The 17,996-nt window shown below is 40.5% G+C and overlaps 2 protein-coding genes across 2 annotated transcripts; both read right to left on the minus strand.

Annotated features, from left to right (window-relative positions):
- Positions 1 to 1,111: 1,111 nt before the first annotated feature.
- LOC149812473 (phosphopantothenoylcysteine decarboxylase HAL3-like) lies at positions 1,112 to 4,616 on the minus strand. The gene is made up of 3 exons (XM_089992652.1): positions 4,461 to 4,616; positions 1,718 to 2,056; positions 1,112 to 1,542 (listed from the first exon to the last, which is right to left on the minus strand). The coding sequence occupies exons 2-3, from the start codon at positions 2,021 to 2,023 to the stop codon at positions 1,276 to 1,278; spliced, it is 573 nt and encodes a 190-aa protein (XP_089848778.1). The 5' UTR covers positions 2,024 to 2,056; positions 4,461 to 4,616; the 3' UTR covers positions 1,112 to 1,275.
- Positions 4,617 to 7,786: 3,170 nt separating this feature from the next.
- Positions 7,787 to 13,002, minus strand: LOC149812474 (mitogen-activated protein kinase 9-like). The gene is made up of 10 exons (XM_089993058.1): positions 12,798 to 13,002; positions 11,411 to 11,819; positions 11,146 to 11,273; positions 10,871 to 10,930; positions 10,282 to 10,431; positions 9,893 to 10,048; positions 9,626 to 9,763; positions 9,447 to 9,520; positions 8,228 to 8,329; positions 7,787 to 8,141 (listed from the first exon to the last, which is right to left on the minus strand). Exons 1-10 carry the CDS (start codon positions 12,930 to 12,932, stop codon positions 7,787 to 7,789), a joined length of 1,707 nt encoding a protein of 568 aa, XP_089849184.1. The 5' UTR covers positions 12,933 to 13,002.
- Between the last annotated feature and the right edge of the window lie 4,994 nt (positions 13,003 to 17,996).

Raw genomic sequence — 17,996 nt, forward strand, 5'->3', positions numbered from 1 at the left:
GGTGCAAGAGGATCTTTTGATGCAAGCAGGTCCTGTGTCAAGCTGAAGGCCTAGGATAGAATCCTTCAGTCACATGGGCGGCTGTTGTTCTGGTAGGGGTCCGCCTAACCCCAGCTTGCCTTTCAAAAAAAAGGTGCGAGAAGATCTTTTGATGCAAGATCCAATAGCAAATCCTGTTGACCGTGAAGCATGATCTCGAGTAAAGCAATCTGTTATTTTGTCATCCCTTGTTTTTTATTCCAATCAATCCTCTATTTTTTTATATATATTTACATAGAGTAACTGCCCTCAAGTTCAGAGACCTAGTCACGCTGGCTCAGACTGCTGAAATTACGATCAATGTCCCGACAAAGTATAACTCTGTCGACTTACATACCCAGGAAGTTGCCAAAGTCGGGCTTTCGTTCAACTATAGGTTATCTAACAGAAATGACTATGACCAGAACAACTTGCATGATCTTATTTGACCAACTTCATAAATCCAACACTTGCACTGTTTGTCAATGGGCGTCAGTGTTTCCCGTTAATAACTTTAATAATACCACCAAGGTGGTATCCCATGTGGTAAGTGGGGTTCTGTGCCAAGCTGAAGGCGCAGGTTCGAATCCCTCCGACACATGGGGCTTAAGAGACATCTGGTAGGGTCAGCCTAACCCAACTTGCCTTTCAAAAAAAAGAAAACTTCAATAATAGACATAAAAACTCGAAAATCTAGAGGTTCTTGAAGACTTCTAAAAGCATACTTCTGTAATGGCTTCCTTCTCTATTATCTTGAATCCCTTGCCATTTCTTTCTCCAACCAATATCTTTGTGGTTTATTGATGGTTAGAGTTGGTTTAAAAAGAGTGTATGTGACAGTTGTGCCAATGTCTTGTAGCATGTTCGGACTCGTGTCACCATGATACATGATACATAATTTTAAATGGCGTGTCATTGTAACATAGCTGAGAGGTGAGAAATAATTAACTCTAGAAATTATAATCAAAAGGTTTGCTTGTAAGCCACTCATGGTAATGCCAAATAACCCAGCATAAAACATAACTAAAAACGGATGCAAGTTATTAGATGTATAAACATCTAATAATCACGTCAAAGTAGAAGAAGTCGGCAATTTCAAGAGTGCATTTTTAACCCCTTATCTTTGAAAGGAGCATAATACATACAGAAGGATGGTTTAGAAATATAAGACATTCTGTGCGTACCTGTAACCGTCCAAGTTGTCAACAAGATTACTATAGAACAAACACTTTCAGCAAATGTGTTGGTCCGCTTACTCTATGCATTTGCAAAATATAACCTCACAGTGGAATCAATAAATCCAGGCTCAGCCATTGCACCATTCCCATAGTCCCCACAAGCCAATTTCTTTGATACAGGAGAAATGACAGAAACACCTAATTCACTTATCAAGTCTAGATGCTTCTGGGTGAACGGGCTATTCCACATGAAGGTGTTCATAGCAGGAGCAACAAAGAGTGGCTTGCTGAAGTCCCATGCCCGGACAACACATGCCAACAAGTTGTCACACAACCCCCCTGCCATCTATATGATGAAAAAATAGTGAACTTAACCCATTAAACAGAAAATTTTTGTACATAAAAGGGAAATGCAGGAGTACCAATAAGCAGATAAAGGGGAGAACTCGCAGCAGGAGCATTATTAAACAGACAATGGTGAGAATTTTGCAGCTAAGAAACATGGAATAGTTGAACTTTACCTTTGCAAGAGTATTTGCCGATAATGGAGCAATAACCATAGCATCGGCCCACTTGCGGAGTTCGATATGCAGTACACTGTCTCCTATCTTATTCCAAGTAGACCATTCATCTTCATCTGTGTAAAGAACCACATCACTTGGAAGTGATGCTTTGTCAATGAAGTGCAGAGAAGACTTGGTGACCACCGCTTTCACTTCTGCCCACTCAGAAAAACTGTGATACAAGACCCCAAATTTTATTGCAGCTACACTTCCACTTGCAGCCAAGAGAATTCGAGGTCTTTCCGACCCCATATCTCCTTGCATTCAAAGGTCACAGTTGCTTTTCATAGTCACACTCTACACAGAAAGAACAATATGATTCACATGTAGTTTCTTTGTAGAGGAGCAGCTTATGGTCAAACTAAAACAGTAGAAAGTAGAAACCAGTTTTCCAGACCAAGGAGTTCCACACAATAAAGAATGAATGCCATACAAGAAACAGATGCACATATGGCAGGCCATTGGTTCCATTTGTTGAATTTCCATAAAAAATGAGATACAGTGAAATTTCTAGTCCAAAATGCATCATGCAACAAATGCCGCACAACTTTTTAGGAAGGATTTAACAGGTTGCAATCAATCTTTTCCACTAAGAGCGAGCTTGAAAGGCTTCTCTTAGTGCCAGCAACCATGCTAACTGAATGATCAAGTAAGATTTTTAAAACACAAAATCCTGATCATTAATCAACTTCAAGTGCATTCAATTCCAAAAAAGAAGATTAATTTATATCCATAAAACATGTAGAAGACTTCATATGACTTGGTAACCAGTGGAAGCTCAAACGTGTACTGTAGACAGGGATCTGAGTCTATATAGTCAAAAGTGGTAGTGGGTAGGTAGACCCCTGAAAACACAACCCTTAATATTTTAACCAAAATCAAATGCTCATTATTCATAGGTTTATGCATAATGGTAATTAAAGAAAACAGAAAAACCCTAAAACCATAACTAAACATTTATGCCATTTTATAAAAAACCAAATGAAAACCCTAAATCCTAACAAGCAACATTCACAAAGATGTTAATTGAAAAAAAAATCCCTAAAATTCTAACCAAAATCAAGCATGTAAAATCATGCCTAATTAAATATTCATGTCATTTGAAAAACCAAAATCAAGAACCTAAATGAAAATCTAATTACATATTCATAAACGTGAATCATAACAAACATCATACATTATGCTAATTGAAACCAAACCCAAAACCCTAAAATCAATGTTTCCAATGTTTTTGCAACGTTGTGTGGCACACAAATGATGGATCCATGCTGCACATTGACTAAAGGTTGTGTGATAGTTCGATCATCTCTCCAGGGAAGATGATGGAAAAATCAGTAGCTTGCTAAACTAGGGTTTCGTCATTTGCATTTTGCACGCTTACGCTGCAACGCATATGCAGATCAGAGCTTCTGAAAGACTTTCTAAGCCCCAAATAGTTCTTCAACCTAAGCCATTCATTTTAGAGGAGACAAAGAAGACTACATATTCACAAAATGTGTTCACAAAGGGGAAAAAACACAAAAAATAAATTAACAAGAAGAATCTAACAGAGAAGGCAGTGAAAAAAATGATCCTTTTTCACCAGAATTAGAACTAAGAAAACGAGTCCCTTCTAATAAAGCACAAAAACAAAAGGAACTGATCACCGAAATGAGGGAAAACAGAAAATCCTCAGTTCTTGCAAGACCGAATCGCAAGACAATGCCATTTCGGCCACTAATTTCTGAAGAAACGTAGAAGAAGAAAGAGAAGGAAAACAGCTCACCAGAGTTCCGTGAATACCTAAAAACAAAACCCTTAATATTTTAACTAAAATCACGCATTCATTATTCATGGATTGATGCATAATGGTAATTAAAAAAACACAAAAACAAATGAAAACCCTAGATCCTAATAAACATTATTCATAGATATGCTAATTGAAAAAAAAAAACTAAAATTCTAACCAAAATCAAGCATTAGGAATCATGTTTAATGCTGATTGAAAAAAAATACAGAAATACCTAATTCAATATTCAGGTCATTTGAAAAACGAAATTCAAGAACCTAAATGCTATTTGAAATAAAAACCACAAAAACCCCTAAACCTAATTACATATTCATGCTATTAAAAAAAACTAAGTTCCTAACAAACATCATGCATTATGCTAATTGAAACAAAAAAAACCCTAAAATCAACGTTTCCAAATTTTTAGCGACGTTGTGTATCACACGAATGATAGATCTGTGCTGCAGATCGACTAAAGGTTGCGTGATAATTCAATCATCTCTCCAGATAAGATATCGATGGGAAAATCTAGGGTTTCGTCATTTGCACGCCTACGCTGCAACCGCACATGCAGATTAGTTCTTCAATGTAAGCCATTAATTTTAGAGAAGGTGAAGACTACTGCACATTCACGAAATGTGTTCACAAAGCGGAAAAACACAAAAAACAAATCAACAAGAAGAATCAACAGAGAAGGCGGCGAGAAAAATGATCCCTTTTAACCGGAATCAGAACTAAGAAAACGAGCACGTAGCAAGAGTGCATACTTTTCCTCCAAAAAAAAGTACGAAAACAAAAAGGAATTGAACAGCGAAAATGAGGGAAAACAAAAAATCTTCAGTTCTCGCGAGACGGATCGCAAGACAACGCCATTTCGGCCATTAATTTCCGAAGAAACGAAGAAGAAGAAGAAAGACAAGGAAAATAACTCACCAAAGTTCGACGGTCGCCAGCGCGTCCATCTACGGAGATGATCGGAGTTGAGCTTCTCCGCTCCCAGAAAGAGAGCCGACGGCGCCGTACAGTCTAGGGTTTTTCTCAGGAACGAGAGGTACCCAACATAGAGCTCACAGAGTATCGGCTCCGACCGGTTCGGAGGGAAGGACGATAAAATTGCACTGAAATTACTAAAAGATCCCGACCAGTAAAGCAAATAACGAATATGTTACTCAGGTCACGGCATTTAATTAGGGCTGTCAACGGGTCGGGTTTACCCGGACCCGACCAGAACCAAATCCTATAGGGTCCGGATATGGTGATAAGTAAGAAGATCCGATTAAGACCCGGGTCCGGACCCGAAGGTCCGATTAATACATGGACCCAAGTTTGTGAACTTTTATACCAGACCCGGACCCGACCTGAGTTTCGATTAAGACCCGCAAATTTTCAATGTAAAAATGATAAAAAATATGATTTTACCAGGTCTGGTTCATGTAGTTCTTATCAGGTCCGGGAATATTTTTTCTTATATTGGACAGATTAGACTTGGGTCCGGACCCGATACCATACCCAAAAATGGAGTCCAAGTCTAATTCCACCTGAGTCTCAACCAAACCCCACCCGTTGACACCCCTACATGTTATGTACTACCTGGCTGTAGGCATGTCAACAGGTCGGGTTTGGTTAGGACCCAGGTGAAACCAGACCTAGACCTGATTTGAGATGCTGGTATCGAGTTTGGACCCGAGTCCGATCTGGCCCACCATAAGAGAAATCATACCTGGATCCTATAAAGATTAGATAAACCAGACCCGGACCATACCTGGTAAAATAATATTTTTTATCTTTTTTATATTAAAAATTTATGGATTTTAGACGGAACTCGGGTTGGGCCTGGATCTAGTAAGAAATTTCACAAACCATACCCGGATCCATATATTTATCAGACCCTTTGGGTCCAACTGAATTCTAATTGAACCTTCTTATTTATAGGGTTTTTTACCGGTCAGGTCCGGGTCAAACCCAACACAATGACATCCCCTACCGGGCTGTAGGGATGTCAATGAATCAGATTTTATCCGATATCTGAACAAATTTGATTCTTTTTAGTTGCATTTGGTAAGCCAAACCGTATCCAATTATAATTGGATGCAGATATGCTTTGATTTTTTTATACCAAATTTGACAAATATTTGAATTTGATGGATATCTGAATTAGTTTACATGTAAAAAAGTGGATTTGCTATGAGTTTTTTTACCATTTAAATCCTAATCCGAATTTGAATCAGTTTAGCCAATATCCAATTAGTTGAATATGGTATTGGCCACATCCGATCTAAATCCAAACCATTTAAATAATAGCATCCCGTCGCTAATCAAAATTTGATTTATTTGATTTTTACATCCAAGTCTGATTAATATCTGAATCTGTTCACATGTAAAATGCACACTGGGTTAGCTATTTTAGCTAATCAAATCCAAATTCAGTTCCTCTAAAAAAAATCCAAATCCAGTCATAAATTCTTACATCCAACTCCAAAACCAATTAAAGCATATCCAATTAGGGTATTGCCTCAACAGAATCCAACCCATTTAGATCCCTAAATGAGTAGGTGGTAGCAGCCTGCTACTTTTCTGGCCTACTGTCAGCCTACCGAGCTTTTGAAGGCTTTTTTTTTCATGTTTTCATTAAATCTGACCATACAGATTCCCACAAGCCGATAGGTTTTTATAAGATTTAAAAATCGATCATATAACATTTATAAAAATATTCAAAGCTTAAAAAATAGAATTTTTATCGAAAAAACCATGATCCAGATGTTGTTTCTTAGTAAATCGACCGAACACATCTGCAGAGTTAGATTTGCCAAAACAACCCAAAAATACCTGTTAACTCACAGTAGGCCAAAAAAGTGCTAGACAGCTACCACTTTCCCCCAAATGAGTATCGACAGATATGAATAGAGAAAATGAAGCATGGACGTATTAGGAAGACACTCACATATCTTTTGGCAACATCACAATGACAGCCTCTCATCTTGGAGATCTGACGGCCTTAGCTCACCTCCGGTCCCTGTTTTTTCATGGAATTCTGGACTTATACATGGTAAAGTGAATCGGATCCTAAACTGCACCAAAATCTGTTGGTTCCCAATTCCATCAGCTCACATCCTAAACTGGATGTGGCCGTTTCACAACTGTGTTCAATATTGTCCGTCCGACAAGATTTGATTTGAAGACGAGGTTTCTGCTCAACTTAGTCCGCTGAAACCATTGATGGATCCAGGGCAAGGCTAAGCACATCAAACTCATACATAACATGCTACAGCGTGCAACCACTTGGTGATGTTTTCAGTCTGCAACAATGGCCTTTACATGCTAACACAGGAAAGCAGATTAGCAGTGATCTGTCTACTAATCACAAGAAATTCCTTGAAACATTTAATAACTTGAACATGTTTCATTACAAACTGTAAAGATATTTAGGTAGTTCATACAAAAAATTACAAACACAGCCCTTTGACTCTCTATCTCTCTCTGAGTATAATGATGGTAGGTCTTCTAATACTGATAGAGTGGTCAGTCCAGGGTTGCCTCTGTTGTGGAGGAGAGCACCATGATGATTGACAATGAGCATCAGCATTGAAAGGAATATGAAGCAGCCCCCATGATGAAGAATGGGGCAAACAGAAACTCCAAAGCGATCAAGCACCCCAAAATGATTCAAGGATGAGCATAGCCCGCATACATTGCTGACACTTGTTGCGACATAGCATCGACCATCTCATCTACGTTCTCAGTAATGGTTTCGTCCTAAACATCAGAACTTTCTGTTTAGAATCAGTTTACAACATGTACTAGTATATTGAGATAAGCGCAATGCGCAAGGGTCCTATATTTCGCTTTAAGATTAATGGCTAAAGCAACTGGATGACCATCCATTTTGAGATGCCGAGAGGTACAATGTTGATGGTGCCTGGCACCCTCACAGTAAAACTCCACGGGTACTCCCCACTGCTCACCAGGAAAACTTCCCCTCATGCTTCAGCTTGTGCATGGGACCACCCTCCCAGTTTTGATCTCGAGATGTCCCATCATTTCAGAACAAATCGAGCTGCCCCCTAGCCAGGTGTGTAGAGCCCGTATGGGCATGGATGGCCATCCATTTGCTTCAAGTTTCACAGTGGTACGACCATGATCCTTTTCGCCCAGTGAGGAATAGTTAGAAAGAGCAAGCTAATGATACCAACAAATTTTTTTGATGGTTTTAATTAGATAACAATCAAAACAATAGTTTGAAAATCCTGTAATTAGTCAGTTCACGCAGAAGACGGAAAGTCAAAAGATTCATAGTATGCCAAGTGTAGAGAGCTGATGCAAATTCTAAAATAAAGTTCTAAGAATGCAGTTAACTTCCTTGAACCATGATATTTACAAACCTCTGGTTCTGTCTTAGGCTTTACAGTCACACACTTGGACGCACTAATGCTAGCACTCTTCAACAAGCTCCTTCCGCTGTACTTTGCTCTTGTCGAGCCATTTGCTGCTGCCACTCCAATACCTTCACCTTGATTGGCACCTGGAGGGCTTGTGCAAGCAACAGATTCGGTGGTTCGCTTTTCAATATCAATGTTTTCATTGGAATTATCATCTCTAGGCACACATACTCGCTCTCTAAGGGGAACAGAGGGAGAATCGTCAAGCACATAATGAAATACTCAAACAGAAGGCCAATAGTTTCTACTAAGATCAGCAATTACCGAGGCAATGATGCGTGCTGCCTCAGTAGTGGAGTGCTTCTTTCACCCTTGCCATAATGCTCCTCCAAATGTGCAAACTGTCTCTTGAATCGATCCACCCCACTATTAAGACAAAGAAAAAGAAACAAGACAATTTAGTTAGTATCTCTCTAGACAATAAATGCCTGAAACCACTTTGCTATCATGCCATATTCATCTGCTGAATAACTAAACAGATTTACTTATGATTACTACAATCACCATGATGAAATGCAACAATTTTCAAAGACATAAAGAGTCTTCCCTTTTTCAAGAAAGTAGTCTGATGACAGGAACACAAATAGGCAAAGGACATCCACAGGCCATAGGAATTAGTCATTGAAATGCATCGTTCAACTTAAAACCCATATGTGAGAAAATAGAACGTAACAAAGGTATTGTGCTAGATAAATGCTGGTTAAGTAAGCAAGATTTTACATAAAATAGTAACACATCAAACTAAAGACAACACAGGAGACAGTAGTAACATTGCTCTCACAGGTATATGCCTTAATTATGACCATCACAACTCTAAACCAACAATGTCCACTAAACACATGATAAACAGAACACACTAATGATATAATTAAAATTGGTAACAATGTGGGATACTTTACACTGGTCAACCACTCTTGGAAACATAATGATGGCAGAAATGACATAATTAAGCTTGCTTATAAATATGCATAGCAAACAATATACAGCAGTACAAATCATCTCAGAGGATAAATTGCACTCTCCCAAATGCATCCACTCCAGGAACAACCTCAATATATCTGGTGGCATGGGGGCCTTTCAACATATTCAAACAAATTCTACATGAGGGAGAAAAACATTGAGGAAGCACAGTTCTGCCTGAGAGCATTTTTTGTGATGAAGGAAACCACCTGTACAGGGTGGTTGGGATGGATTCACGGCCTCAACCATCTCTTCGCCAATCACTAGTATATGCTCAGCAATGAGATCCTAGCCAAGAATCTTCCATCTCAAGACAATCTAAGGATCTAAGAGAATTCCTGTAACATATAAATTCCATCGCAACTAACCAATTATCCAGAACTAGGGGCCACAAAAAAATGCAAGCAAATTGATCTAAAACCGATGCTAAGAAGAGAAAAATTATTAGCATACCAAGATGCACACACATTCAACTAAACTAAATCCAAATGCCTTTATCAGGAAAACTGAAGAAGGTCCCAACCTTGGATACATAAAACTAGTCTGATCTGCACCACGAAGATATTCCTGAAGCATCTGGGGATGATACTCTAGGATCTGTATGCTTTAAGAGAAAACCATTGTAAATAAGAAGAATAATATTTTATCAAGGCAAAGAAAGCAGTATGTTATACAGGTTCTAAGGTGCATGCATTTCCATACCTCCCGATAAATCAACTCCCTCACATCATCCTTTGCTAACTTTCTTCTTTCAAATTCAAACTCAAGTTTGGAAATTGGTTGTGTTGAAGGTTCCCGTTCCACATTTGCCAATCCATGGAAATATGGATCTGCCAATGCCTTAAGAAACAGACGAAAGAAAAAAAATGCAAAATAAATTAAGGAAAATTCAAGATAGTTACATCACCATGAAAGCTAATCATTAGCCATGCAATTCTGCAAGGCTACCAAATTTTCAGTATATCTGACCTCTGCAGCTGTTGGCCGGTCCTTGGGATCAAAGGCAATCAAACGTTCAAGTAAACGAAGAGCCAAAGGATCAACATTAGGAAACTTTTGTGTCAAAGGAACCGGCGTTTTTTTTCTCATGTTGCTCAAGTATCTTCTTGCCTTCTCATTCCGAATCTGTAGATTTTTCATCAAATAATCAACATTTGAGTTTAAGGGTTATTGAAATCATGATCAAATTGGAAAAATTATATCTGTTTCTTAAACAAGGAATGACCGGTTGACTAATTAAAACAAGTAAATGGGCTTCTGACTCTATAACAAAGAAATAGTGGACAAACTCGGATCCTCTAATAGAAACACATGAATAAAAGGGAAAAAAAGGAAAAAACTAAGATAAGAGAACCAACCCTAGCAATAGATTCTGTGGACGGAGTGCCAAGCAGATCAGTCATGAGGTCTAATTGATGCACAACATTCTTTCCAGGAAATAATGGTTTCCCAGTGAGCATTTCTGCAAATATGCACCCTATGCTCCATATATCAATTGCAGGGGTATACTGAAAAATAACAGGAGATGTTGAAATATGCACAAAAGTACCTTACGCAAATTCTTGTATACAAAAAACATGTGGAAAAGAGAAGCCAATCTAAGTATGCAAGCACCATACATAATCCATCAAATAAAGTCAAGGTATGCAAGAATGGTCAACATGACGACAACAAAGCTAGTGCCTTTTTTGTTTTTTGTTTTTTTTCGATAACAAAGGGAACCACAAGTGTAGGGGAGGATGGGTATGGAATAAGATGAACTACAAAAGCAAGAAATTTAGCCTGAAAATAGTATTATGAATTCAACATGCACTTAAACAGACGCATCAAGACAACTAAACCCAGGTCCATGAGTATGTGACTAGCAAAGAACATGACAAGCCATTCAAGTGAATAAGTTATTTAAGAGGATATATAATGTAAGTGTATAATTCTCAGCCCTCTTACTTTGGAGAAAAATGAGCCACAAAGTTCAGGAGCACGATACCATCTGGTTGCTACATAATCCTATTGAATATAGGAGAACATGTCAGCAAGTACATACAAAAATAAACACTCAAATGAGAGTAACAAATAGTTATGAGATTCATAACAAATAAATTAGATTAAAATACAAAAGTGACAACAAATTACAGTATTGATGATAACGACATATTATAGTCCAACATCCTGAACTGCAAGGACACAAAGCAGCACATCAGTTGCATGGAGAAGGAACCTACAGTCCAGAAAATAGCTGATGGGGCATCATTGAATGACACGCGAGCCAGGCCAAAATCACAAATCTTTAGCTTGCAATCAGCATTGGCAAGTATGTTCTTTGGCTTCAAATCACGATGGAACACATTTGCTGAAAACAGTGAAACATGACATCCATCAAATTTCTACCTTAACAAAAGATGACTATCACAAGGAAAAATACACAAATTCCATAAGCCATGGAAAAGTAGAATGAATAGTTCACTAAGAAGCTAGATCTAGCATAACCTGTATGAATATATTTCAGTGCCCGAAGAAGTTGGTACAGGAAAAATTGAAAATGTTCAGGTGTAAGATCATCATTAGCCTTGATTACTTGGTGGAGATCAGACTCCATCAACTCAAACACCACATATATGTCTCGGAACTCCCTACGAGATGGCGGGAGCATAATATGTTTTATTTCTACAATATCAGGATGACGAAGCAATCGAAGGAGCTTGATTTCACGTAGAATGCGAGTAGCATCAGAAACATGCTCGAAAACATCATTTATCTTTTTTATAGCTACCCTCTCGCCAGTGTGGGTGTCGATCGCAGATGCCACAACACCATAGCTTCCCTTTCCAATAACCTCCTGTATTTGGTATTGGCTCGCCTCGCCATACTCTGTGAAGAATTCTGTGTCTAGCATGTTCTAACAACAGAAACGGTGAAGAATAATGAGTCCAACTATGGGCACACCAACAAGGCATAAACTGCACTGACAACTAAATTATCAACAATCACAGAACAGAAAGTAGTTGAAACGGTGCAGCATTATCATAAACTCCTTAAGTAATTAATTTTAGCATTTTTCTGTATATCTTAAAGGACTCCAATAGATGGGCATATGCAATATCAGTCCCAAAAAAAATTTACATGATATACGATGAACGCGAATCCTTGCAATTAAGTTAAAACAACAAACTATAGAGATTTATATAGGATCGTAAAAAACCCGAAAACGACCTAAAAAAATCCAAAAAAGCGTTCAAAAGAAGAAACATAAATATATTAAGAACACTCCTTCAATCCAATCAAACTTGAGAAGCGCCTATAGTTTCAAATAGCTACACAACATTCTCAAGTACCCATACAAGAAAGATGACTTCTTTTAACGACCAAAACCAAGAACAAAAGTCAACTCAAACGAGAAAGACCAGACCATCTTCTCATTCATCAGGAAAGAGAAGAAACTTTATGATGAAGAAGAATTCAAGAACACACACACAAGATCACGAAACGATCTCATGTTAAGAACAAAACCAGACCAAACAGGACCAACATGATCTATGCTCAATACCAAAATCAGCAAGACTCGAAACAAACAAACAAACACAACAAAACCAAGAACCCAACGCCCTTAGCAAAGGGAGCAAAAGATCACCTAAAAAGCTTTTTAAAGTAGAACTTCCCAAGCTAATCACGATCAAAATCAACAAAGAGAAAAAAGGATAAAAAGAAGACCAAAAGCAGCATAAATTCTCCTTCCCCAACAAAAGAATCACAACCTGGCCCGGGAATATATTCCAATCCCGATCATGGACTAGTCATCGACTCAATCAATCACACACGCAAACACACATTTGGATTGAACAACTCTCGTCGCTCTCTTTTGATTCATTCCTTATACCTTTTTTTGGTGGGAGTCGATCCCTGGCATTCTGGTGCGTTTGGGGACGCGAACGAGCTTAAGGCCGGAGTCGTCCTTGTGGCTGATGCGGCGCTGTAACCATGAATGAAGGCCCTCCACAAGAGGGTCCCCCATCCGCTGCTGATCCAGTAGTAGTTCGACCGCGGCTCCTACGCCTCGGCCATCGCTCCAGCACCCCACTCTTCTCCCCTCCCCTACTTTCGCTTGATCGATGCCACCACCACCACACAGACACTCTCTCTCTCTCTCTCTCCATGTTTTTGTTGAACGGGAGATGGAGCGGGAAAATCAACGGTTTACAATGGGTTGATATTTGGTGCTATTGAAGGCACGGAACTATTGAGCTGGGAAGATAGGTTTAAAGCTTTAACAACTCAATTTGGACCACATAGATGTGTTAAGCATGGTTTGTTTGTTTGTTCGCTGAGAATCAACCTTCGATCGTGTATGACCTGAAGAAACCGCACCACCTGGTCGTACTGGCTCACCCTGTCAAACCTATGGTCATTGTGCCGGTGATGCCGCCCTCATGGACTATGCTGGGTCATTCATTGGAGTCCGGATCAGGTGCAATATGATTGCACAAATATTTGTGCATTAAGCACCTGAATGCCCTCCATCAGGCCTTAGCCCCACAAGTGTGTGTTGCGTACTGAATTTGGGCCAATGCAAGAGGTAGATTCGGTTGCTGAATAGCCTAGGAGAGCGCAACAGAACAGTCAGCTGAAGCGAGCATAGGTGCGATACAGGGTGTACAGCAGAAAAATGGCTTTGACAGTATGGTTTCGGCATCAAGTTAAGGGTTGACGCCAATCAATTTTGAAGCTTGGGCCGCCCAAGGCTTGGTGCCAAAGCTTAGGTCAACACTATAAATATGTGATGTTTTCTAAAATGCTCATTATGTAATCTGGATGACTTGAGTTTGAGAAATAAAATTTGTTTTCTTTTGGGCTCCAATTGGAGATGGCCTCCATGTGACGATCGGCCTTGCTAGTGTCAGCCACAAGCTAGCAAATGATTCACTTCCATCACTTCTTTCGCATTGCACTTTGGCCTAAGCTCAACATCTGAGCATAGCACGTAGATGATGAGCTGCAGAGGATCGATCGAGTTTACCGTTCTGTATTAGCATCCGGTGGCGCTGCAAGCCCAAGCAATTTATCACATCGCACAGAGAAAGAGCTGTACAATGCTCCAAACAAATCATCGAGCAATCTAGCTCATGATCGTCATCATACTGCCGACGGATGAGTGCATTCACACTTCCGGTTTGTTAAGCTTCGATTAGATCTTAATAACCCCCATTTGCAGCTACAGTCTACGTTCACACTGCACCTCAGCCACGATTTTGTGCATTCCATCAGCAACTGCGAGTTTCAGATCGCAGCCTTAAAGCCTACGGCGTCTTTGAGCTAATTGCTCATAACGTTGATTTTGTGCATTCAGGTAAGTGCATAAACACTTGACTTCTTATTGAGCCCAAATCGTGTGTTGTGGCACGTTCACTTGTTTGCAGGTATAACGCAACGCGGACAAGATAAACGTCTTCATTTCTGGCCCATTCGGAGTGTTCTAGACACCATGTTTTCACCTTTTTGCTATGATGTATATACCTCTTTGGCACTCTAAAGTGCCCCACAAGGCCTTACGACCTAAGAACCCCATGTATCATGTATTAGGACCCTCTCTTCCCCTCTTGATGTACTTTGCTTTCAAGTATCTATAAACAAGCTTTTTGCATCCTTGTCTCTTTGCTCTCTTTGTGTGTGCATACGCGTACTCTTGCTTTCGCTCGTGCGCGTGTGTTGTGCGTTGCTTGTGCGCTTAAAAGGCCTGCCTTTGATGTTTGTGATTGCGCGAAGCTATGTCACGGGGGCCTTCGCTTCCAAGCCCGTGACAAGTTGGTACCAGAGCCTTGTCAACATTGGGATTGACAATGACACTAAAAAAGATTGCCATGACCACTTCAAGCAGTATGGCTCCTGCTGAAGAGGACTTCATGGTTGATGATCGGGTGTCAGCCATCTCGCGTGATGTTGCGGAGCTGATTGGGTCAGTGACCAACATGGAGAAGTTGATTAATGAAACTTGTGTCGCTTTTAATGATCTCAATGCAGAGATCAAGTCAGCAATAGAGAGTGAAAGACTCAGTGGAAAGTCTTTCCACTAAACTTAACTACTCGGTAGATGACTTTTCCACCAGATTTGATGATTTGTTGGGTCGGTTCAACATCATGCCTGCTGAATTAGATGTTGTTCGACGAAAGAATGAACAGTTGGATCGGCAATTGAGAACTACCCCGGTTGGTTGTATTGCGACATACGTGGATAGGCTACGTTACAGGCTAACTCAAAGGATCTCGATAATTTTATCTACGAGATGAACCAGTTTTTAGAAGCTGCAAGGATAGAGGAGGATGCAGATAGGCTGCGGACAACAACAATGTACTTTGCGGATGAAGCGACCCTTTGGTGGAGACGTCGCTTGAGTGATGTTCGACGAGGATTGATTGTTATAGTCTCATGGGAGGACCTCCAGAAGGAAATGCGAGACTACTTTCTACCTAAAAATCAAGAAAAAATAACCCGCAAAAGGTTGCTGGCATTGAAACAGACATGGTCAGTGCATGACTATGTCAAGGCATTCTCTTCGATAATGCTGAAAGTGGAGAGAATGGATAATCAGGATCGGTTGTTTTACTTTGGCAATGGGATGCAAGGATAGGCAAATCAAGAACTCATTCGGCATGACCCTGCAACGCTAGCTGAGGCACTTGTGGTTGCAGAGAAACTTGTCGAGCTTGATAGAAATGACCATGCATTTCAAGGCAGATAACAGAGAAATGATCGCAACAATCGAAGGGACAACTGAAGAAACGACCAAGGACAAAATGTTGGTCGGGGAAACCAACAGAATCATGGCCGACAAGATGGCCAAAACAATAATAATCAAAATTGGAATAACTTTCAGGGCAACAATTATTGTCGTCGTGACTGTCATATCTGCCATGGGGATCATTGGCAGGATACATGTCCCAATAGAAACCGCGGTCAAGGGAATGGAGATAACCGCGCACTCCGAGTTGCGAATGCTGTTCAGGGTGAGGAAGATGATCAACCTGCATACAGTTGGCGCAATGCAGATGATGAATGCAGTAAAGGTCACAACCGTTGTGGAACCAACAATATGCAAAGAATTGGTGTATTTGAAACTTCTACTCAATGGAAGACTTATCAAGACATTGGTAGACACTGGTGTCACGCACAACTTCATCTCGCATGAAGAAGCAGAACGATTGAGATTACAGTGGGAACATAAAGAGAGTCGCATAAAAGCGATTAATTCAGAGGCTAAGGCCATCTACAACGTCGCTCGGGATGTACCAGTGTGGATCCATAACTGGTCGAGAATGATCGTGTTATCAGTCGCACCTATAGATGATTTTAAGGTCATCATCGGGATGAAATTCTTGAGAAGCAACAATGTAGTGTTGATGCCCCACCTTAACGTTGTCAGCTTTGAGAGTGAGAGTCAGCCCTGCATGGTTACTGCGATGACAGAGAAGCCTTGTGAGCGCTTGGTGTCTGCGCTCCAGTTGAAGAGAGGCATGAAAAGCGGTGACAAGACTTTTCTTGTCACAATCTGCGCTACAGACGAGGCAAAAGAAGTCGCGGATGTCTCAGAGGCCTTAGCGCCAATATTGAAAGAGTTTGGCGATGTTATACCCGCCGAGATGCCAAAGAATCTACCTTCGAGGCAGAAGATAGATCATCAGATTGAATTAGTACCGGGTGCACGACTACCCGCAATGACTCCTTATCGCATGACAATTTCTGAGCTGCAGGAATTAAGCAAACAACTTGATGATATGCTCGAAGCGGAGATCATTCAACCATCCAAAGCTCCCTTTGGAGCGCCCGTGATGTTTCAAGCAAAGCATGATGGGTCGAAGCAGTTGTGCGTCGACTATAGGGCACTGAACAAAATGACGGTGAAGAACAAGTACCTGCTTCCTTTGATCGCAGACTTGTTTGATCAACTTGGAAATGCAAAGGTCTTCTCTAAGTTGGATTTGAGATTTGGCTACTGGCAAGTCAGAGTTGCATAAGGGGATGAGCCAAAAACTACCTGTGTAACGCGATATGGCGTGCTCGAATTTCTTGTCATGCCCTTTGGCTTGACGAACGTGCCCGCTACTTTTTCAACCCTAATGAATAAGATCTTCTACCCGCACCTTGACAAGTTTGTCGTCGTGTATTTGGATGACATAGTGGTGTATAGCGACTTGATGAAGCAGCATGTTCAACACCTTCAGATTGTGTTTCGAACTCTGAAGGACCACGAGTTGTATGTCAAGCGAGAGAAGTGCCTATTCGGCCAAAAGGAAGTCCATTTTTTGGGGCATATTGTGGGAGGAGGCACTCTCAAAATTGACCATAAGAAGATTGAAGCTATTCAAGCATGGGAGCCGCCCTCTAAGGTTCCTGAGTTGCGCTCTTTCTTGAGGCTTGCAAATTATTACTAACGCTTCATCAAGAGATACTCCCAAATTGCGGTTGCGCTCACAAATCTATTGAAAAAAGATAGATCATGGCTATGGTCTGATGCCTGCTTGAAGGCTTTTGATGGGTTGAAGCATGCCTTGATCGAGGAGCCAATGCTAAAGTTGTCTGACTGTCGAAAACCGTTTGAAGTGCAGACCGATGCGTCTGACTTTGCTATTGGCGGAGTGTTGCTCCAAGAAGGACATCCTATCGCATTTGAAAGTCAAAAGTTGAATGACGCTGAACGTCGATACATTGTGCACGAACGTGAGATGTTGGCGGTTGTGCATTGTTTCCACACATGGAGACACTATTTTTTGGGGTCGTAGTTTGTTGTGCGCACCGACAACGTTGCGACAAGCTACTTCCAAACTCAGAAGAAGCTGAGTCCAAGGCAAGCACGTTGACAAGATTTCTTGGCAGAATTTAATATTGTCCTCGAGTATAAGCCATGCAGGACCAATGTTGTGGCCGACGCCTTGAGTTGAAAGGCGAAACTTGCAGCTTTGCTTGCTTGGGAGGGCAGTGTGAGCCAACCGACGAGTGATCTTCTTGAACAAGCGTGAGAAACTTCAAAAAATGATCCAATGGCTCAATAATTGATCGCATTGGTGAAGGAAGGAAAGACGTGGA

The sequence above is a fragment of the Nuphar pumila genome, chromosome 17, assembly GCF_984573655.1.
Source record: "Nuphar pumila chromosome 17, dmNupPumi1.hap1.1, whole genome shotgun sequence".
Classification (NCBI taxonomy): domain Eukaryota; kingdom Viridiplantae; phylum Streptophyta; class Magnoliopsida; order Nymphaeales; family Nymphaeaceae; genus Nuphar; species Nuphar pumila.

Excerpts from the sequence above, each read along its gene's own strand:
- LOC149812473 (XM_089992652.1), bottom strand. The coding sequence starts at position 2,023 with ATGCAAGGAGATATGGGGTCGGAAAGACCTCGAATTCTCTTGGCTGCA. Across the intron at positions 1,543-1,717 it reads CGGCAAATACTCTTGCAAAG|ATGGCAGGGGGGTTGTGTGA; the intron begins GTAAAGTTCAAC and ends TTCATCATATAG.
- LOC149812474 (XM_089993058.1), bottom strand. The coding sequence starts at position 12,932 with ATGGGGGACCCTCTTGTGGAGGGCCTTCATTCATGGTTACAGCGCCGC. Across the intron at positions 11,820-12,797 it reads TCGACTCCCACCAAAAAAAG|AACATGCTAGACACAGAATT; the intron begins GTATAAGGAATG and ends TTCTGTTGTTAG. Across the intron at positions 9,521-9,625 it reads GGGAGTTGATTTATCGGGAG|ATCCTAGAGTATCATCCCCA; the intron begins GTATGGAAATGC and ends TAAAGCATACAG.